This window comes from Lissotriton vulgaris, chromosome 2_1 (genome assembly GCF_964263255.1).
Source record: "Lissotriton vulgaris chromosome 2_1, aLisVul1.2, whole genome shotgun sequence".
NCBI classification, from domain to species: domain Eukaryota; kingdom Metazoa; phylum Chordata; class Amphibia; order Caudata; family Salamandridae; genus Lissotriton; species Lissotriton vulgaris.
In genome coordinates this window covers 356,561,928-356,585,461 of record NC_141687.1, presented here as the reverse complement: position 1 = coordinate 356,585,461, position 23,534 = coordinate 356,561,928, and the positions used below count along the sequence as shown (strand labels likewise).

General features: G+C 43.9%; 1 protein-coding gene across 3 annotated transcripts in view; it reads left to right on the top strand.

The window, feature by feature from the left end:
• Positions 1–23,534, top strand: part of NEK8 (NIMA related kinase 8) — a 232,474-nt gene that overhangs the window by 196,529 nt on the left and 12,411 nt on the right. For all 3 annotated transcript variants that reach the window (XR_015308377.1, XM_086955147.1, XM_086955146.1), the window contains exons 13-14: positions 7,827–7,985; positions 8,644–8,802. Coding sequence is in view for 2 of the 3 variants with exons in the window: in XM_086955147.1 (XP_086811273.1) it covers positions 7,827–7,985; positions 8,644–8,802 (318 nt within the window). In the remaining variant the exon portion in view is untranslated. The remainder of the gene's footprint in view (positions 1–7,826; positions 7,986–8,643; positions 8,803–23,534) is intronic.

Sequence of the window (23,534 nt, the reverse complement as noted above, 5' to 3'; positions counted from 1 at the left end):
CAGAACCACCCGGATCTAGTGCCGCAGTCCTACTTTGCTACACTCAAAGCCCTACTCCGTGAGCTGCTGAGGGTAGGAGCGCCCCAAATATCCCTTCAAAAGCTAACGCTTGGCTGGTTTGATGGGGGTATTGCCTTACCTGATATCTACGGGGCAGCACACCTCTCCGCCATCTACCAAGGCACGTACTCTGCTGGAGGTGAACCCGGATACGGGATGGCCAGTTGGCTGCTACCGGGGGGGAACTATGAAAGAGCGCTTTACTCCAAACCGGGTAGGTTCTCGCTCACCGGGCCCACCAAACACTCTGTGCAACTTTGGCACGTGGTACAGAAGGAGTTGGGTTGGGCAAATACCATTACCATGTCCACTCCACTATGAGCCTCCGAGAGTTTGGGCGGCCTGCACCGCACGAAAGGGATCCGTAGCTGGGACCTAATCGGGATTTCTCACGTCCGAGGCTTGTGGGGCCCCAAAGGGGTTGTATCGTTCTAGCACCTCCAGCAGACCTATGAGCTTGCCCATAGGGAATTTTATCGCTACTTGCAGGTTCGCCACTCCCTTCAATCCAGCATTCCTCCTGGGACCCTTCCTTCAGCGTCCTCCCCCCTGGAGGACAGATTACTAGACAGCCACATCCCTGACCACGCCATCTCCCTCACTTACAAGAAAATCGTTAATAACTCCCCTGAGCTGCTGCACACTCTTAAAGGGAAATGGGAGGCTGACGGGTTGGAAATCTATGAAGATGAATGGAATGGAGCGCTGGCATCTCCGAGGGAGGTGGCTATATCGGCCAGACTCCGTCTTATTCAACTTAAAATACTTCATCAAGTGTACATTTCAGGCACAAGGCCGCGACTGATGGGCCGTGGCTTTGACGGGCTTTGCTGGAGGGGATGCGGGGAGGCAGGGTCCTTTTTCCATATTTTGTGGAATGCCCTCTTATACAGCGTTACTGGCGTAAAATACATCAACGCATGCATGAGGTTTGGGGGGTGCAATTGCGAGTGGAGGCTAAACGTTGCCTGCTGAATATATGGGAACCCACCGATCTGTCGGTATGGGGTAAGACCTGGGCTACACTTGGATTTGTAATCGCAAAACGGAATGTAGCGAGACTCTGGGGGGCTGGTACGCCACCAAAGATTGATCCATGGAAAAAAGACATGGATTGGTGCATGCTTCAGGAAAAGACAGTTTATGTGGCGAGGGGATGCCCACAGAAATGGGCTGACATTTGGTCCAGCTGGAATGAGTACAGAGGACACATCTGCGAGCCCCCAGTGACATCTAGGGTTGACGATCCACTCGAAATACTGCTTAATTGATGTAATCCTGCTCACTGTAAAGTTTGCATTTGTTGCTGCATGCGCTGAGCCCTGCTTTGATCTGGTATGAAAATGCGAGTAATGTTTAAACTGTGATGTAAACCACTGTTTTGTCTATGGAGTTAATAAAAATGTATTAAAAAAAAAAACTATTGCTAAAAGCGTTGCTCTACGCCGGCGGGTGAAGCTATAGGGTATGTAGTCGCTTTTTATAGCTGCAATTCTGGCATTTTCTGCTTGCATAACCTCAGATATTTTACTAAGCAACAGTTCAGTTGTGGATCGGTGGATGCGAAGCATGTCAGTACCGCTTGTCTCCTTGTGCGTACACCTCGTATGTTAAATTGTCATTTTAACAGTTGTTTCTGTTCCTTTAAAAGTTCTTTGCAGGAGCATAGTATGTGCAGCAGGTCTGTCGCTGATCCACATAAGCGGCATGTGGAACCTTCTTTCACCCTTAGCTAGGGTGGTAAGTGCTGCATACATGGTAACAAGCCAAGCCTATATTTCATGAAGCTGATCTTTATGTTTTTTGCGTACCCCAAGTTAAAATAATTTTGTGATGTAGGCTTCGCGTAGGAGTTTAGAGTCATCCAGCCATGGGACATTTTTAATAAGGCAGCCTTGTCTTCCAGCCACGAAAGATGTTTCACTGTCTTCCATACCAGTTTTTTAAAGGTGGTGGCTTAGGTGTTTCCCAAAGCTGATTTAGCCCCATGTTCTGTAAACTGTTGTTGAGATACTCCTCAGTAGGGGTTGCAGTGTGTAATTGAATCTCCTTCCATAACTGTTCGGCTTTCCGCACTTTATCCCAGTTGATGATGTAAGCCCCTTGCCTTGCAATTTGATTGTTTCAGCAGACCAATCTCGAGTCTAATTTGTGCAGGCTATGTATATTTAAGTAGCCCGATGATGATCCTGTATGCAGTTGTTACTGTGGCATCAAGTATTTTGGCATCTCTTCCTTTCTGTGCCTCGCTGTTGGTAGCAGCTTTGCGCGGACCACCTGTGCCAAAGGCAGGATCGAAGGGCTTTTTAGTTTTGTGTTTAACGTTTTGTAAGGAGATGAATAGCGCTAGGCCTTTGTGCCTAATGCTATGTTTCCGAGCCAGAAATCGGCCGCTTTATCTAGCTTTACTCCCAGATATTAATATTCCGTTGTGTCCTTGATTCTGCAAAACACACAAGATGATGGATGGAATGTTGCACAATGGCAAAACATTCACTCCTAGTCACAGATCTTGGTTTAATCCATAGTTATTTTGCTCACCAAGCCACCCCAGTTCAGACATGGCCATATGCAAATCAGTCTTGACCCTGTGCCTCATGGGAACAGTCCAGCCCGAACTGCCAAGCCATGTCTTCCCTGGACCGGAATCAAGCATCCTAGGACCGGTTTCTGGCTATTAGCTGTCTTCAGCCAGAATAGCTTGACTCCAGTGGCGTAGTGAGCAAGGGACCCACGTCTGGACATACCCTTCCCACATAGGGTGAACAGCAAAACACACAAGATGATGGGTGGAATGTTGCACAATGGCAAAACATTCACCCATTGTTATTTTGCTCACCACGCCACCCCAGTTCAAACATGGCCATATGCAAATCAGTCTTGACCCTGTGCCTCAAGGGAACAGTCCAGCCCGAACTAACAAGCCATGTCTTCCCTGGACCGGAATCAAGCATCCCAGGACCGGTTTCTGGCTATCAGCGTCTTCAGCAAGGATAGCTTGACTCCAGTGGCGTAGTGAGCAAGGGACCCACGTCTGGGCATACCCTTCCCACATAGGGTGAACAGCAAAACACACAAGATGATGGATGGAATGTTGCATAATGGCAAAACATTCACCCCCAGTCACAGATCTGGGTTTAATCCATCGGTATTTTGCTCACCAAGCCACCCCAGTTCAGACATATGCAATCAGTCTTGACCCTGTGCCTCATGGGAACAGTCCAGCCCGAACTACTAAGCCATGTCTTCCTCCTAGGACTGGTTTCTGGCTATCAGCCTTCTTCAGCCAGGATAGCTTGACTCCAGTGGTGTAGTTAGCAAGGGACCCACGTCTGGACATACCCTTCTCATATAGGGGGAACAGCAAAACACATAAGATGATGGATGGAATGTTGCACAATGGCAAAACATTCACCCCCAGTCACAGATCTGGGTTTAATCCATTGTTATTTTGCTCACCAAGCCACCCCAGTTTAGACATGGCCATATGCAAATCAGTCTTGACCCTGTGCCTCATGGGAACAGTCCAGCCCGAACTGCCAAGCCATGTCTTCCCTGGACCGGGGTCAAGCATAATAGGACCGGTTTCTGGCTATCAGCTTAGCTTAGCCAGGATAGCTTGACTCCAGTGACGTAGTGAGCAAGGGACCCACGTCTGGGCATACCCTTCCCACATAGGGTGAACAGCACTTCATGGTGTGGATGGGGATTGTAATGGCTGAAGGACGATTATGTTGGGACATGTTTATTTAGTGGGTTGTCCAAGGATACACTAAGGCAGAATTTTCTGAACAAAGCCAGATTACTAGACTAGGTTTCTTGGTTCTATAAGTAGGATAGGTAGAAGGCCTAAAATTAAACTCTGACAAGACGGAGGTCATGCTCTTTGGTGAACTGACCCCGTCTTGGTCACCAGTTTGGTGGCCAGCAGAGCTGGGAGATCCTCCTCACCCTGTGCAAAAAGTTAGGAACCTCGGAGTTCTAATCGACAATAAGCTTACTTTCCATAGCCATGCTAATGCAGTGGTCTCGGCGTCCTTTTATACTCTGAGAATGGTAAAAAAGCTTCTTCCTTTTCTTCCTCCTAACGCAGGCAAAACCCTAATGTCTACACTAGTCCTTTCAAAGATTGATTACTGCAACGCACTATGGCTGAATGCACAGGAACAAGTCATGAATAAATTACAATTAGTGCAAAATGCTGCAGCAAGAATTTTAACTGACACACCTAAATTCTCATCCATATCGCCCATCATTCGCCAACTTCATTGGCTACCAGTGAGAAGCCGTACAAAGTTCAAGGCCTTGTGCATCATTTATAAAACACTGAATAATACCGGACCGGACTTTTTAAAAAAATCCATCACTTCATACAAACCTAAGCGTTCTTTACGCTCTGAGGCATCCCAGCTACTCCATATTCCAAGCACTTAGAAAGCAACATGGGGCGATAAGCGCTTCACAATTGCCGCTTCAAAATTGTGGAATGAGCTCCCTCTTAATATTAGATCAAGCTCCTCCCTACTCATATTTCGGAAGCACATCAAAACATGGCTTTTCAACCAGTAAGCTATGTAGGAGCTCTCTGCAATCCTAACGAACTCTAGCGCCGAGACACCGTAAGGTAGTTGTGCGCTCTAGAAATTTTATAAATAAATAAATAAATAAATAAATAAAGTGGTGGCGTACATTCTTGTAGACTGTTACCCTAGCACCAACAGAATTAAATAAAGGGATACCATTAGAATTCAGAGAAGGGTACGCTAACGAGTAAGTGTGTTGTAAGGTCCCGCGCTTACAGTCCTATTTTGCTAACCTTTCGATATGGGTGCCTCAGCGATGGTTTGAAGTCCTGCCTGGAATGGAGGGGGACATAGAGTGTCTCTGCATATACTGCAATTCCCCAAATAAGAGGCGGGGCTTAGGGGCTCCGGATTTCGAAGCATAATACGTAACAGCGCAGATGCAGTGGCTGGCCAGGTGACTTGTGAAATTTATTCTCACAGAAATAGGTAGAGATTGAGGAGATGGCGGGGAAAGAAATGTTAATTGTGCTCCTGTTTGTTATACTACTACAGATACACCACCAACCTAGCCTCGCCAGTATTGTGATACGCTGCTGGAAACGCATAGTTAAAGAAAAGCAACAGAATCACTTATATAGCCCAACATTCCTCTAGACAAACTACCCAGTCTTAGAAGAAGGTTTTTCCCTATCAGGTGCCTAAGGGAATGGACAACTGTAGGGATAGAAATGGTGGGAGATTGCTATGCCGGCTGTTCTCTTAGAAGTTTGGCCTCTATGGTCACCGAACAATGGTTGCTGGACACACAGTTCTTGGTGTATGGTGTAGTGACACATACTATACGCACATTTGGAATGACCGTCACCACCAACTCATGACCTACTCCAAACCCTCCTTAGGTTCAATAGGGAATGCAAGCTAGTGTCCTGGTTATATAAACAGAACCTCCAGGATTTTACGATTTAACAATTAGCACAAAAAATCGCTAAATTGGCAGTTTTGTAAAAAGCCTGCACTTTTTACAAAGGTTCCTGTGAAATGCCAAGTATGCAACTCCTTTTATTGGACCAGCGTTGACCGTTGTGCGAAATAAAAAAAAGGATAAGGAATAGGAGCAGGTACTCGAACAGCCAAGCAGAGCCCTAGCAAACACTTTATTTTAGGCACACTCAATTTAACTACTTGCCTCCCATCTACCTCACCCCTCATCAACTGAACGCCATAACGTGGGCAGAAGACAAGGTTTGCCAAGATGTGCGAATCTCGGTGCTGATTTCATGCATATCGTTTGGGGCTAACCTGTGATAACTCTCTTTTCGACCTATGTTATTATGGACCTAGAGAGAGCATTACACAGAGATGTATTTATACCTTCGGCAGAAACTGAAAAAAGCTGGAAATAGATTTCTGGACTCGGCTCTTGTGATTGCCCGGAGAGATATTGAGATGCAGTACAATGAAAGACCACCTTATAGCATATGGAAAACAGAAGTAGAGAAATAGACAAACGCCGAGGAAGATACTCTACGGTCTGAAGAGCTCTGGGACTGCGTAAATGCCCATGGCATTCCAATGGGGGAACATAGTGAAGGTTGTTGGTGAAACCAGAGAACAGACAAAGTGAGGGTATAGATTCTTTGGTCTCAGATTTGATGTTGCATCCACTGGTCCCTGTTCCCTTCCATGGACGCGGAACGCTAAGACTGAAATATGACCACAACTGCATTCAAATTACTCTAATGCGCTGTACCAGAGTAACAGGCGATAGGGAGAAATTAAAAGACGTGGCTGTTTAGGACCAAATGGCATTTTCTCTTGCTATTTAGTACCTCTGCATAATGACAGATAGCATCTTAGCGTTGTGATGTCCCCTCGGGGATGATTGATGCACTTAACAAAAACCATAAATAATAATAATATTAGTTCTGATATGTCATAGCATTCAGTGACTAACTTATTTTACTATGTCTTGGAGAGCCCGGAGCTAGCATTTTCTGGTATAAAAGTATAAAGCATTTGAAAGATCCCCCTAAAGAGCATACTGCTGACCAGTTATGCAAGTACCATGAATTGGTATCCCTTAGTATCTAGAGATAGGTTTCAATATTAGAATATGCATCAGTGTCAGGGAGTACTGTGATTAGCTACAAATAGATTATTGTTAGCTCAAGATTGATATTTAAGCTGTGACATGTCTTGGTCTTGAATTCAGTGACTTATATGGCTTTCTTTCATGTATGGCCTAATGTTAGTGTTTTCCATTATGTAAGCTCTACATAGGCTTGCCGTTTTGATCGCTAATTGTATTCTGTATTTTGCATGCCCATATACAGAAGTCCAAGCTTTGCTATAATAACTGAGCTTTACCACTCTGTTTTTTTCCTTAATTTATTTTACATTTAAATTAATTATATCATGTTATTTATGGAGCCTTTTTATGTTTTATTCATTGTTTTAAAATTTAAAATAAAACTTTTCCAAGTAAATTTCTTTTGACATTTATACAACTTCTGTGACCTTTTCTATTCTAACAGCCACCACTCTAGTCTTCATATCTAACAACAGAACATTGTTAGCATTATCTGAGTGTGTCTGATTTAAACAGAACATGTATTCATCTGGATGGAATATGGGTTATTTTAAATAAGCAAATATCGTATAAGTCAAAGTCCATCACATAACCATGTTTCATCTCTCATGCTCGGATTTACCTATCTCACAATGGAATCAAGAAATAATACGGTAAACATCGTTTACAACGATTGTCCCGTATTTGGCCCCATTTATTTTGATCTGCAATTTCATTCTCTCAGTCACTAGTGAGCCATCATTGACTTTCTCTAGTGCAAGACAAGTGACCAGCGGACCCCAACTGTCCTTCGGCCAGGCTTTTGATCCAGTCTTGTACCTGAAGCCAGGCGCCTTGAATGTTTTATCTTTAATTATTTTGATTTGCTAATTAAGCTTAACCTACATATCATTAATTAACTTAAACTTGAATGGGGACATTTTTAGATCTTTCTGAAAAGCAAGCATGCCATAGATTACAAGGAAGCTCACCAGTATGGTGTTCCTGGTTCTGTTTGAATTTTATGCTGTTCTTCAGTGCTACGTCCAGACAGTTTCTGCTGCACGAGACACACCTCACCGCTTTTCAGTCGCTGGCAAGTTGTTTTTCATGTCTGCCTTTTACGTCTGCACTTTTCTCCTCATTCATGATGTGTTGTCTTGTATCCTCAGTGTCCGGACAATGTTACACATTTGGAAGTAACCAGCATGGTCAACTGGGCACTAGCACCCGTCGGAACAGCCGTGCCCCCTACCTGGTCTCTGGGATGCAAGGCGCAAAGCTCACAATGGTGGCATGTGGAGATGCCTTCACCGTAGCCATCGGAGCAGGTGAGGTGGCTGGCGGTAGTTCCTCAGATTCAGAGCCTCATATGTAACTGTGATGGGAGGGCCGCTATTTACAGCTGTTTGTACAGAACTATGCAAAGCTGGATAAGAGAGGTGAAGTCAGTGCTTAATTTGAGCCGGTGGTTTCCAGTGCTCAGCACCAGCATTTAATCATCAACCCCAACTCTTTTTATGACTAATATTGAAGGACACATTCATTTACGGGGAGATTAAGGGGTTTGCCCAGAATCACAGGATGTTGTGCTGATGCCGAGACTCGAACCTGGTTCCCCAGCTCCAAAGTCTGCAGCTCTGCCCATTAAGCCACACCCTTCCCCCTCTTTCATGGCTTGAGGTTGTTTCTGTTTTAGGCGGCGCTAACAGGACAAATTGACTGGTGCAAGCTGCCGCCTGACCAGAGCCCCAGCACTTATTTTTTTTACAAGTGAACTACTGGGTGAATTCTTATTGAGGAGATGTTTAGGATCTGCAGTAATCCTATTGACACCAAAGTAAGCCTTCAGTAAAAAAGTTCCTGCAATGTATCCTACTTCATTAAGAGCACCGGGTAGAAAAGAGTGGAGAAACAGCTCTTATATTGTCTGTGAACCTATGAATGCTTTAGGATGGTGAATTCATATTTTGATCACTCTCTTAACAGATGGTGAGGTGTACACTTGGGGAAAGGGTGCCAGGGGACGCTTAGGGCGCAAGGACGAGGATTCTGGCATACCAAGGCCTGTGCAAGTGGAGGAGAACTACCCCTACGTTGTTGTGTCGGTGGCATGTTGTCATGGGAACACCCTGCTGGCGATAAAACGTGAGTATCTGATGCCGTGAAAAGAGAGAACTGTAGGAATTTAACTGGAGTGTGCAACTAATTTTCATAAATACAAGTATCTTTGGGTTAAGCAGATATTACTGGTGTCTGTGATGCCACACGAGTCATATATACACAATAAAGGTATTTCTGATGGATACATCTGCCAGTGGATTCCTCACCTTGTGAATATCCCCTGCGCCAGCAGCATTCGGAAATTTTTCGTGGCTCTCGAAGCCGACCAGGATGACGTCACAATAACATGGCTCCGCACGCGGCTCCGCTGACATCACTGGAGCCATAAGGGTGCCTCGTCGGCGTGATGACGTCAGTTCCCTTTTTTCCTCGCCGTCGACGCGCCCTGACTTCTGAGTCTCTCCGTGGTTTTGTAGATACATTGTGTTTCTGGCTTGCTTTTCTTGTATCTTTTTTGAAGATGTCTACAAGGAAGTCGGGTTTCAAGCCCTGTAGGGAATGTGTGGGACATATGTCCATCACGGACCTCCACGAGTATTGTGTTTGGTGCCTTTCATCGGATCACGATGTCGAGGGTTGCTCTTGTTGTCGCAAGATGAACCCTAAGGCATTGAAGGAGAGAGAAGCCAAATTATTCATGGCTAAGATGAGAAAGGAGAAGAGAGGTCGAAGAAGATCAAGATCGAGGTCCAGGTCAAGATCGAGGTCGAGATCGAAGTTGACATCGAGTCATGCTTCTAAGTCAAAGAAACACAAGAAAAAGCTCTCTACGCCGATCAGACAAGGATTCGGCTCCACCAGTACCTCGACATCGTAAGGACTCCGTCTCTCCATCACTTTCAGGCTCAATTCACGGTACTCCTGTTCATTCTGCTTCGCCTGAAGCTTCTCCAGTGCATTCACCGACGTCAGCTCAGTCTCCTGTTCCGGTGGATGAAGCTCAGGTTCCAGATGAAATATTAGCTCCACCGCCAGCGCCGGCTGGCCCGGCTCCGGTAATGCCTCAGCCTGAAAATGTCCCGGGCCCTACCCACCTTTTCCTGGCCCAGGTACTGATCCATCACATTACTTTAATGCAATGTATCGAGTCTTTTCGAGAGCTATGTATCTCTCTGGAGCAACTTTGGGTCCCATGGGTCCGATGGCCTTTAATCTGGGAGTTCCTCAAGCTTATGCTCAGGCTCCGTTTTTGCCGTTTCTTCCAGCGGCTCCGTCCTGGCATTTCCTGGCGCCAAGGACTTCGACACAGTATCCTTCATCTCCAGCGCCGTCAGCTCGACCTCGTTCGACTCAAACTGTGCCAACGTATCTGAGTTTGACGCCGGCACCGGATCCATCAGAGTTGTGTCTGGCACCGCCGACGCCGGAGCCAAGGATAAGGTCGAGGCGAGAGACGAAGAGAGTTTTGGGAAAACAGTGCTATCGAGCAGAAGTTAAAATGCAGGAAGGTGAGCTGGAAGAGTCGGTAGTTTTTTTTGGGATTAAAGGAGGCAAGTGGACTTGATACATCCCCAGATTGGGAACTTTCTCCCTCAACAGATATTCCTTCTAAGGATGTGGCTCCTTACCACACAGTTATCAAAAATGCAGCAGAACTTTTAGATCTTCAGCATCCAACAGCTTAGTATAAGTCTAAAATCTTAACAGAGGTTTTACATTCTCCCTCCACTGTGAAAGAGCCATTATTGCCTTTTAATGATGCTATCAATGAACCAGTTTTGGATGTCTGGCTAAGCCCTTTTTAGCTCCAGCAGGGTCAAAGTGTCGCTAGGAGGTATAGGGCGGCTCCAGGAGACCCGTAATTCCTTACATCTCATCCTTCTCTTGAGAGCCTGGTGGTTCAAGCTGCTTGTTCTAAAGAATCATCTGGGGCTTTTCCTCAAGTCCCTGGAGACAGAGATTCTATGAGACTTGATCAATCGGCTAAAAAGATATTTTCTTCAGCAAGTATTGCCTTGATGTCTACAAATGCCACCTGCCTTTTGGGTCGTTACATCCATGCTCTTATGGATTCTGCAAAAGAGCTTGCTCCTAAGTTATCTGAGGAGGATAGAAATGTTGTTAACGAAGTCTTGAAGGAGTCTCAGGCAGCTGCACGCCATTTTATACAGAGTGGTCGGACACTGCGGACTCTGTAGCTAGGATTATGGGTTCTTCAGTTGCCACAAGGAGAAGTGCTTGGCTCAGGTCATCAGAGTTTTCTCCAGATGTTCATGCGACTCTGTTTGACCTCCCTTTTGATAGTTCAGGACTGTTTGGTAAAAAAGCAGATGCAGCCTTGCAAAGGTTTAAGTACAGCAAAGCCACCGCTAATTCTTTGGGCCTGCAGGTGCAGCCTAGAGGTTCAAGTTACAGAAGATACAAAGGTTTTGGGAGGTCATCCTTTCGGACCTACAGGCAGCCGCATCAGCAACAGCAAAATACTCTGTATAAATCATACAGAGGCAAGAACAGAGGTCTTCCATGAGGTCGTCAGCCCTCCTCTTCCTCCTCCGCTACCTCCCCCCTCTTGCCCCGGCAAAGCAGCCCTAGATCCACCATACTGGATAATGTGGGTCCTGTGGGGGTCGACTAACCCATTTTCGACAAGATTGGGAATCTGGCACTACGGACCTTTGGGCTCTGAATCTTGTGGAAAATGAGTATGTCCTTCCCTTTCGGGAATTCCCTCCAAATTACCCTCCTTGTCAAGGTGCATTTTCGGAGGACCACCTTCTTCTCCTGCAGGAGGAAGTCCTAACATTACTAAAGAAAGGTGCAATAGAGGTGGTTCCAGAGCGGGAAAGGGGTTAGGGATGCTACTCCCGATATTTCCTGATTCCCAAGAAGGATGGCAGGTTACGCCAAATCCTGGATCTCAGGGTCCTGAATCTTTTTCTGAAGCAGGAAAAGTTCAAGATGCTCACCCTAGCGCAGGTTCTTCAAGCGCTGCAACAGGAGGACTGGATGGTGTCGATCGACTTGCAGGATGCGTATTTTCATATTCCACTCCTGAAGTCGCACAGAAAGTATATCTGTTTTACGGTGGGGTCGCAACATTATCAGTTTGCGAGGACCACCTTCTTCTCCTGCAGGAGGAAGTTCTAACATTACTAAAGAAAGGTGCAATAGAGGTGGTTCCAGAGCGGGAAAGGGGTTAGGGATGCTACTCCCGGTATTTCCTGATTCCCAAGAAGGATGGCAGGTTACGCCCAATCCTGGATCTCAGGATCTTGAATCTTTTTCTGAAGCAGGAAAAGTTCAAGATGCTCACCCTAGCGCAGGTTCTTCAAGCGCTGCAACAGGAGGACTGGATGGTGTCGATCGACTTGCAGGATGCGTATTTTCATATTCCAATCCTGAAGTCGCACAGAAAGTATATCTGTTTTAGGGTGGGGTCGCAACATTATCAGTTTGCTGTTCTCCCGTTTGGACTTACTACTGCACCTCGAGTCTTCACCAAGGAGATGGCAGTGGTGGCTACCCATCTCAGGAGGTCGGGGATTCCAGTTTTCCCCTATCTGGACGACTGGCTGATCAAGGCGGAGTCACCAGAGAAGGTGCTTCATCATCTGCAGGTGACAACCTAGCTGTTGTTCAAATTGGGTTTTTTCGATAAACGTGCCCAAATCTCACCTGGTGCACTCTCAGCGCAACCTGTTCATAGTTGCGGTACTGGACACTACTGTGTGTCGAACATTCCCGCCTCCTCAAAGGATTCTCTACATACAGAAATGATTCCTTTGTTTTACAATGTTGTTTTCCAGTCCTGAAGGTCCTTCACCTGCTCGGTCTCTTTGCTTCCAGCATTCTGTTGGTCAATCATGCTCGATGGCACATGAGGGCACTCCAGTGGTGCCTCCGCAGGCAGTGGTATCAGCACAATGGGGATCTCAGGGAGTTGATCAAGATCTCCAGAGACACTGCAGCGGATCTGTCTTGGTGGAGCGTGGAAGGCAATCTGTCTCAAGGAAAGCCCTTCCACCTTCCTCCATCGGTGGCCACAGTGATAACAGATGCATCCACTCTAGGGTGGGGTGCTCATCTGGGGGATCTGGAGATCAAGGGTCTTTGGTCGCCAGAGGAAAGGTTGCTTCATAGCAACCTTCTAGAGTTGCGGGCGATTCGTTTGGCGCTCAAGGCCTTCCTCCCCTCCCTTCGCGGTCAGTCAGTTCAGGTCCTGACGGACAACAATACCGCAATGTGGTATGTCAACAAGCAGAGAGGAGTAGGGTCGCATTATCTCTGCAGAGAGGCTCTGCGACTTTGGTCCTGGGTTCAAGACCATCAGATTTGTCTGATGGCAAATCATCTGGCCGGAGTTCTGAACGTACGTGCGGACAGTCTCAGTCGGCAGTTCTCTGCCGACCACAAGTGGGGGCTCCATCTGGAGGTGATTCGTTATGTCTTCCAGATGTGGGGAACTCCTCGGGTGGACCTGTTTGCCACTCACAAGAATGCTCACTTCCCGTCATTCTGCAGTCTCCAGTATCCGATGCAGGGAGCTTTGGGGGACGCGTTTCAGTTGAGTTGGAGCTCACAACTCCTTTACACATTTCCTCCCATACCCTTGATTCCTCGGGATCTGAGGAAGATTCGCCAAGACCGGGCCTCAAGGGTGTGGTACACAGATCTACTCCACCTCTCATCACACCCTCTGCTCCGTCTCCCTCTCAACGCAGACCTCCTCTTGTAGAAGCAGGGGTAGGTTCTACACCCCCACCTCCGGAGATTGCACCTTCTTGCCTGGAGATTGAACGGGGCAACCTGAACTCATTCTCTCTCCCACCTGACGTGGTGGACGTTATTTTATCGGCCAGGAGACACTCCACCAAGTCTATCTATTCCTACAGGTGGTCCAAATTTGTCAAATGGTGTGGAGAGAAATCTATTGATCCCTTGAGGGCTCGTTTATCCAACATCCTTCAGTTTGCTCTCTATCTCAGCAAGGCTTTGCTGTGGCTACTGTGAAGGATTATTTATCGACTTTATCAGTGTTCCTTTGCTTGCCGAATCAGCCGTCCTTGTTTAAATCACCCATAGTGTTACGGTTCATTAAGGGCCTTACCAACAAATTTCCGCCCACTCCCTATATTGTGCCTCAATGGGACTTAAATCTTGTCTTAACCTACTTGATGGGTTCTCCTTTTGAGCCCTTGCACAAGTTTCCCTTGAGACTGTTATCTTTTAAAACGGTATTTCTAGTTGCTATTACCTCGGCAAGGAGGGTAAGTGAGCTTCAAGCTCTGAGTTCGACACCCCCGTTCTTGACCATTCATGCTGAAAGAATGGTACTCAGGACCAGGGCTGCTTTTCTGCCTTAGGTGATAACTCCCTTCGATCTGGGGCAGTCCATTACCCTTCCTACATTCTATCCTCCCCCTCACCCTTCCAAGGAGGAGGAGCGGCTTCACAATCTGGGCCCTAAGAGGGCGATGAGTTTTTACTTCGATAGGACTAAAGACTATCGTGTGGATGACCAGCTCTTCGTGGGCTTCATTGGTCGCTGGAAAGGCAGAGTGGTGCACAAGCGCACTCTTTCCAGGTGGATTATCTTGTGCATCAAGATCTGTTATTCTTTGGCTGGTAAGGAACACCCAGGGGGTATTCGAGCTCACTCTACCAGGGCAAAGTTTTCCACATCTGCATACATCAAGATCTGTTATTCTTTGGCTGGTAAGGAACACCCAGAGGGTATTCGAGCTCACTCTACCAGGGCAAAGTCTTCCACATCTGCATTGGCTAGAGGTGTTCCTGTGGAGGACATTTGTCGGGCAGCAACTTGGGCCTCCCTCCATACTTTCGCTAAGTATTACTGCTTAGATTCCGAAGTGAGGAGGGATGGACACTTTCTGCGCTCTGCCCTGCAGGACTTTTTGGTATAGATCGGTGGACACCCTCCTATGGGATTGAGGACTCTATGCACAAGGTGAGGAATCCACTGGCAGATGTATCCATCAGAAGAACAAGTTACTTACCTTCGGTAACGCTTTTTCTGGTGGATACAGTATCTGCCTGTGGATTCCTCACTGGCCCACCCTCCTCCCCGTTGTCCACCCTTGTATACCTACAATAGTGATAATGTGATAAAATCTATCTGTTACTTTCAAAGGAAGTGTATTATTCTTTTTCCTTTCCTGCATTGATTTCACACTGTGTGTTGGTTTGAATATTATGTACTGTGTATACTATATATATATATTTGTTGTTGGTCCGTCCGTGTGCCTCGAAGGCACGGAAAAAAGGGCAGAACTGACGTCATCACAGCGACGAGGCACTCTTATGACTCCAGTGACATCAGCAGAGCCGCTTGCGGAGCCATGCTATTGTGACGGCGTCCTTGTCAGAGTGGAGAGCTACGAAAAATTTCCGAATGCTGCTGACGCCGGGGATATTTACAAGGTGAGGAATCCACAGGCAGATACTGTATCCACCAGAAAAAGCATTACCGAAGGTAAGTAACTTGTTCATTTCAAGTATTCAAACTGTGTTTTTATCTATATTGGGGGGAGTTCTTAAGCAGGTTTAGTATATGCTGTTTTTCCAGACACAGTTGGTGTCTATATATATGTACGTTGATGGCACAAAGACCAATGTTGCCCATAGGTGGCACTTAGGAATTCGTAGACCTTGTCCAAGTGTGGCCTTAAAGTGTGAAGCCTTTGCACGTTTGTCACAATAAAATTTCCCTGAAAGTGCTATGAATTCAACCTCATTGTTACCATTTTGATATATTAGGGGTTAGCAATGGGTATGACCGCTAATCCAGTGGCCCACAATAGTCTCTTAAATACTAGATATTTAACTATATCCACCCTGTTCATAATACCTGCCACAATTTATAGAGCTTACATCAAGTTATTTCAAAAGCTAAATTACTTTTCTCAACATGAACAGATCTGCCCAAAACATATTTCAAACGGGTGTATGCTTTTTGAAACACAAATTTATGTTGAAACAATATTAAATAGTAAACAAATTGTTACATATATGAACATACAGCAACACACAGTGACTGAGATTTGGAAGTTATTTATTACTATAGTCATCTCATTATCACTGATGTGGTCACCTAGTCCAAACAATATGTACAAAAGGAAATTGTGAATGACTGTACAAAAAACTAATCCTTAAGGGAAAAAATCACAAAGAAAATAGGTGTAATTGTCGACGTTTCGGTCTAGGTAGTGAAGGCATCTGTTAGACCATCTTCAGGACGGTAGATTCCTATGTTGAATGACCCTTAGAAGACTACATTGGTGACGTAGAATGGTTGATGTAGTGTAGTCACTAACTGGGTTATACCATTGGAAACTCTGCCTAAGGAACTCCGGACCAATTCTGTGGTGATCTTTGAAAGCAATGCACAAAGCTTTGAAAATGATGCACTTGCTGGTTGGTAACAAGTGTAGATGTCTTAGCGCAAGTGCTGCAGATTTCTACTTAGGAATGCCTAGTAGTAGTCGAGCCACAACATTCTGAAAGACTTGTAGTTTGGTCAGGCATTTTCTTCTGATATTAAAGAAAAGGACATTGCAATAGTTGACCGAGGATAAGACCAATGCTGACTTTACCATTTTTTAAAAATGTTGAGGTATGAATGGGAAGATTTGTTTGAGAATATTAACCTGAGGTTATAGTACTGACATGGCCCTCGAATGAGAGGAGATGATCATAGGTAACTCTCAAATTCTTTAACTTGCTTACAGGAGTGGGGAGAGCATCTAATGCTTGTGGCCACCATGAAGGTGCCCAAAATGAGTTATTGCTTCCAAAGAGGAGGACCTCCATTTTGTTTGTATTGAGTTTCAAGCAGTTTAAGTATATCCAGTTTCCAACCTTAATCAGTTATGGAAACGCCTGGCAATGTGAATAGGGTTGCTTGCCATGGATATCCCGATTTGAGTGTCGTCGACGTACAACACCTCAGAGAACTCCTATGATGTAATGAGTTTCGCTGATGGGGCCACATATACATTGAAAAGTGTAGGGCTCAGGGAAAAGCCATGGGGAATCCCACAGGGGAGAGTGAAAGATGGTGATTTAAAAATCTCCAAAGCCGCAAATTGTACTCTCTCACTGAGGAAGGATTCTAGCAGTAATAATGCTAGGCCCTGAATCCCGATCGAGGCAAGGTGGTGGAGTAGTATAGAATGATTGACCGTATTGATTGCCGTAGAGAGATCTAAAAGCACCATAGCAACATTACCTCCGGCATCTACTGTTTGTCTGACCAGTTCTGAAGCAGTCATCAAGGCGAGTTTAGTGCTATGATGGCTTCCAAAGTCGAATTGGGCTGGGTCAAGATGTATTTTTCACCATTTTGGCCAGGAAAGGCAGTCTATATATGGGCCTGTAGTTGTTTGGGTCTGTGTAGTATAGGTTTGGTTTTTTCATAGAGGGAGCACTGATGCCTGTTTCCCATTGGGGGAAAGCTGCCCAAATTAAACATTAGGTTAAAGATGGTCAGGTTTGGTGCTATGATTTCGGATGCCAGGTGAAAAATTCTATAATGACAGGGATCAAGAGGCGAACCAGATTTGGTTTGGTGCAATGGATTAATGACTTGGGTTAACGTAAGAGGCCAGAAAGAAGAAAAAGTGCATCCTCAGACATATTTGGTCGGTCCGCAGTGTGTGCTGCCAGGGGGTGAGGTATCCCTGCGTTTAATGATAGTGCCTGTCCCGAAGAACGGTTGCTAGACAGGTTGTGGTACACAGCTTTGATCTTATCTTGAAAAAAAATTGCGAGGGAATTGCAGAAAGTTTGGCTAGCGTTGGTGATGGTATTCGCAGAAGGATGGGAAAGCTTATTTATTGTAACAAATAGTTCTTCGGTTGAGTCTTTAGCCGCTTCTATGGCATTGGTGTAATAGCGAGCTTTCTCAGCATGGTTTAAAGTTTTATAGGTAGCTAGTGATTGGCGGTATGTCTCGCTGTCAGTGAAGTCATAATGGAGTCCCATTTTCTTTCTTGTCTAGAACATAATTGCTTCTGGGCCCTAAGTTCCATTGAGGACCCAAGGCTCTGAGGACTTGCTTCTGTGTTTTTTTATTTTTTTTAATATTTCAAAGGAGCGATTGAATCCAAAGATGTGGTGATCCATTGGTTGAAAGATGCAGCATCTATATTTGGGTCATTACTGGGCAATGAATGATTGTTGGAACGGGCAGAACTGAAGGTTTCTGATGAGACAGATCGCCATAGTTTGTGGCCCTTTGGGTAACTGGGAGTTGTGTGAGTTGTGCTGAGGATTAAGGATGAATAGGACCGCTAAATGGCTTGATCAAATCAACGGAAGAGATGGTATGGTTTGAAGAGCATTCTAGTTGGAAAAAATACAATCTAGCAGATAAATCGAAGAGTGGGTAGCTCCCTTGACCAATTGGAAGAGGCTGAACCTGTAGGTAGCATCCATTAATTCAGCAGCGTCCTTGTACCACACGTCTTCTAAATAAAGATTGAAATCAACTAAGATTGTGTAGTCCGAGGACTGGACTGTTAGGTCTAGAAGATGATTTAATGCCAACATGGAAGCTGCTCTGGGGCCTGTCAGTTGGTATATAAGTAGACTGCTGAAAAAATCATGGTTGGTTATTTGAATTTTGAATGACAATGCTTTGATCTCCTTTGTATTATTTAAGTTAAGAAGATTGGTTTAAGTTAGGTGTGATATATGACGGCGAGACCCCCACCTCTTTTGAATGGGTGGTCTTGTCTGAATAAGGAGAAACCAGGTGGGACTGCGATGAAAGTTCTGATCCGTACGCCGTGTCTGCCCAGGATTCTGTGATAAAAGCGATATCTATGGTTTGTGTGATAAGGAAGTAGGCACATTAAAGGGCATGTTTAATGAAGGAGCATGCATTAATTAAAGTCCTGTGGATTGGCTTTGGGAGGTGTGCCGTTTAGTTTGGGTGGTAAGTGCCGAAGAGAGTACTTCGTTTTTTTTGATTTGCCAAGTAAATCCTGCAGGCAGGGCAGGAGATTGTTTTCGTGCTGTTATCAAGACAGAGAGTGGTGCCAGGACAGGGCTTACCTGAGAGGTTCAGAAGTTGAGCTCTAGAATATTTTGGTGCTTCTGTGGATTGAGGGGAGAAACCTGCATATTGGCTGGTGCTGAGCGCGGTCCGAGCGTGGACGGGTGCAGATTGGCTTGTCTCTGGCGCGTCTTTGGAAGCCGCGCTGTCGGGGGAATTAAATAGCTGTCCATGCAGGAGGCGTGTCTAACACACAAGCACTAAAGGGCAAACTGACCTCAATAACAAGTGGGGAAAGAAAACAGCGATCGTATACAGGGTCTAGCTGCTCTGCAAACCTCCACAGGCTCCTCTGTGAGATGATTGGTACTGGAAAATCAAATTAATCAAAGTAATCGTTGAGTAACATAACCCATAAAATGAATAAAGTCCTCTTTAAAAATGGTGCCTGTTTTGATCTGGGAGCCAGGTAACTGAAACCACAGCTGAGTGCCTGATGCACCCGGCTCCTACTAGGAAAACAAAATGAATGTATTTGAACAGCTATATAAATTTTGCTCAACTGAGCTACATGGACGCGCTGTCAGGGGAATTAAATAGCCGTCCCTGCAGGGGGGTGTCTAACACGTGAGTGCTAAATCTTGAACTGACCTTCATAATGAGTAGGAAAAGAAAACAGGGATCGAATCCATGGTCCAACCGCCCCGGAAGCTTCTACAGGCTCCTCTGTGAGAAGAATGGTGCTGGAAAATCAAATGAATCAAAGTAAACTCAGAGAACTTTGTCAGAATTTGATTCAAAAAACAGCTTTTAACAAATGTTCTATTGTCTGACAGCATGAAAGGCTACCAAAACAGCTGTCTAGTTTTTCAATTGTACCAGATTTTCCAAGTTGCCTTAAATGAGCAAGAGAAATAATCTGAGAATGAATATTGACTGGAGCATCATAACACTTCCCCTTCATCACAATATCACCTTCCATAGACAAATGACCTCTAACATTCCAAAACAGTTGTTAATCTTGTAACAAATACTTTCAGTTGGCCTTCTATCCACAATGTAACACTTAACTTTGTTCAAAACTTCATCCTTAAGGGATGCTACAAGCCACTCACTTTTACCTAACACTTGTTTGATAGCTTAACTTACATCATCCACTGGTGCTATTGCACAGCCCTCAGAGGTAATTTAACTTGCTTCACCATCCCTACCTTTGGATAATCTTGAAAGACAATCAGCCCTTATATTATGTACTCCTGGAATATACGAAACTGTAAAATTATATTCATATAATTTAGATAACAATCTAATAAGTCTGGAAGAGGCTTTGCCCACACCATTGTTGGCAAGCAAAGCAACCAAGGGTTTGTGATCCTTCCTTATTTGAAAAGGTATACCCCAGAATGATATCCTAAAATATTCAACCCACCATGCAAATCCAAATTCCTCACTCTCAGTGATAGAATATTTGCTCTCCGACTGTTAAAGGTCTGGGCACAAAAGCAACGGTGAGTTCCGAACCTTCCTTTACCTGGCTCAGAATAGCACTTACATCTGCAAATTAGTATCAGCCGTAACAATATTTTTGGCAGAATGAGAAAAGGAAGACAATGCAAATGTAATAAAAATCTCTCATTTCAAGTTCGCAAATACATTCTTTTGATCTTCCCCCTAGTATATTTATTTCATTTCTTGAGCAAGACTCTCAATGGCATGACAATATTGCTAAAACATTCTACAAATTGTGAGTAAAATTCACACAGCCCAAGGAAGGATCTAAGTTGATCCTGGTTCTCAGGAACTTAAATGACATCAATTGCTTTTAGCAAATCCATTTGTCAGAGGTATTCATTTGCTTGAAATAGCAGGGCCAAGATACTCTACTTCTCATGCTAAAAATCTGCATTTTTCTCATTGCATTGACTTGTCATACTGTTTTCTCTGAGTATGGTCAAGTCCCAATCAAGAAGTTTCTAATGGTTTCCAGGGAATCAGTGTACATCAGGATGCTGTTCTGAAATACCACCACCCAATCAATTTCTTCATACAAACAATACATATGTTTTCAAAACATCAATGCGACAGAGGCATGACAGAAAGATATCTTGGTATATCAAAATGTCCCATCAGGGAAAATGAAACTGGTGATGCGACAAGAGTCTTCTATTAAAACTAGCTGGTGATATGCAGATTTTAAATCAGTTGTAGAAGAACACTTGGCATCACCCAGCATAGCTAACAGTTCTTCAATAAGTGGTAAAATAATTCACTAGGCTTTGTTTAACTGATCAAAGGTCGATACATAACCTTAAATTGCCCATTTTCTTTCTTACCAAAACAATAGGAGAAACCCATTCAGCAGAATTGACAGGTTTAATCACACCTACATTACACGAATGCTTAAGCATGAGGAATAATTAATTCCTAACAGATAAAGAAACATGTCAGAGTTTATGCTTTACTTGAATATCAAGATGAATATGATGAGAGGACCCAACAACTTTTCCAAGTTCTTTGTGGGAAACAATCTTATGTATTTATAATAACCATTCTAATTGGTCATCATTAGTTGTTAACCCCCGGAGCATATATTCCACTTCTAGCATGCTCTCTGGGGTCTTAGGATTGGAATTTAAAGAAATCATTAACTTCCCCTGATGACGCCAACCTAATACTTGCTGTTTATCAACCGTAACATACTCCTACAAAGAATAGATCTATGAAGAAAGTGAGTATGTGACACAAAAAAATGAGTCATATTAATTTCTTTTCTGCCAAAAGCAAAAGCTTTTATATAATTTGAATCCAATTCCTTAATCTGTAACTATTATGTAAGAATGTGTCAGAAAGAATAGTAAATGGTGATATAGATTCTACTTTCCTACCATCAACAACAATTTCATACACAGGGACAATATATAATTCTTCAACAATGCCAACATCCACAACATTAATCACTTCCTCAGCAAGCATCTTGCTTCCTTGTACTGATTCTACCACACTTCAACACCAGTCATGTTAACAACATTTTGTGACTGCACTACTAAAGTATTTTCCTGATATTCAGCATTACTTTCACTCTTAACCTTGGTATCCACAGTGTCAATCATAATCACAGACAACTCCATATTATCCTTAAAAAACATCATCAGTATCACTAATCTCTTGAATTAATGGCATCTCCTTTTTAATATAGACATACACACATTGGAAAAATTACCCATCTTGCTGCATTTAAAACAATGTTTTCCTCCTGTAGGACATGTTTTACATTGGTAAGAAAGTGTATTTGCGCCACAACAATTGCCACAACCTTTTAGCTGTTATTGTGAAAAGATTGTGAAGGAAAATGTTTTAATTTAACAATCTTGCCTTTGTTCAAACTATCTTTAGTCCACACTGAAACAACCTCAGAAGTTAAATTATCAAGAAACAATTCTACACTTTTTGACATTTCAAAAATCTCCTGTAGAGATGGATTATCGTAACGTAACAGTTATTCCTGTATCTTTTTATTTGAGCAGCAAATAATGAATTACTCTCTGGTGTAAGTTTCAGTTTTGGAACCAATAGCTCAATCTGTTGATAATACTCTTACAGTGAAAACATATGAATCCACAGGTTAATTTTGGTGCTGATATGTAGTTTAGAAATTAAATCAATCCGGCACAATATGACTGAGGTTCTTCTGTGAAAGTGTTTTGAGCCAACTCTGCATTTTGGTAAATCAACCAATCAAAGACTCTTTGTTCGGCTAATATGAGCCATAAAAGCACAAAATATTAAAATACAGATACAAATGTCATTACAAATTATGTAACCATAAAGTAAAATATTGATTGCCATATGATATAAGATCATCACCAAAAAAGAAATATATATGTATAAAATAATACAAGACATTTAAGCTTCAGGCTGAAGTCCGATAACTCTTCCTAGTGGCCAAAGCACGAATGTATGACATTACTTAGCATGCCTTTTCTACGAAGTTTTTACTTCGCAAATGCCTTTACTTAACAGTATTTTATTACGCATACTATTACTTCGCAAAATCATTTAAAAGCATTAAATTAGCAGTACATTACTTCGCAGGATTTTACTACGCATAAAGATTATTTTTTTTATTTCTTTTCCTACTCATCAGCACTACCCTCCACACCCCCTACACTTCCCAAAACCCTAAAACACTACCCTACACTACACATACACTACATCACTACCCTAAATCCTAAAACACTTTCCCTACACTACACATACACTACAACACTACCCTAAAACACTTCCCCTACACTACACATACACTACAACACTACCCTAAACCCTAAAACACTACCCCCTACACTACACACACACTACAACTCTACCCTAAACCCTAAAACACTACCCTCTACACTACACATACACTACAACACTACCCTAAACCCTAAAACACTACCCCCTACACTACACACACACTACAACTCTACCCTAAACCCTAAAACACTACCCTCTACACTACACATACACTACAACACAACCATAAACCCTAAAACACTACCCTACACTACACATACACTACAAAACTACCCAAAACCCTAAAACACTGCCCCCTACACTACACATACACTACAACACTACTCTAAATCGTAAAACACTACCCTACACTACACATACACTACCCTAAACTCTACACATACACTACAACACTACCCTAAATCCTAAAACACTACCCCCTACACTACACATACACTAGAACACTACCCTAAACCCTAAAACACTACCATACACTACACATACACTACAACTCTACCCTAAACCC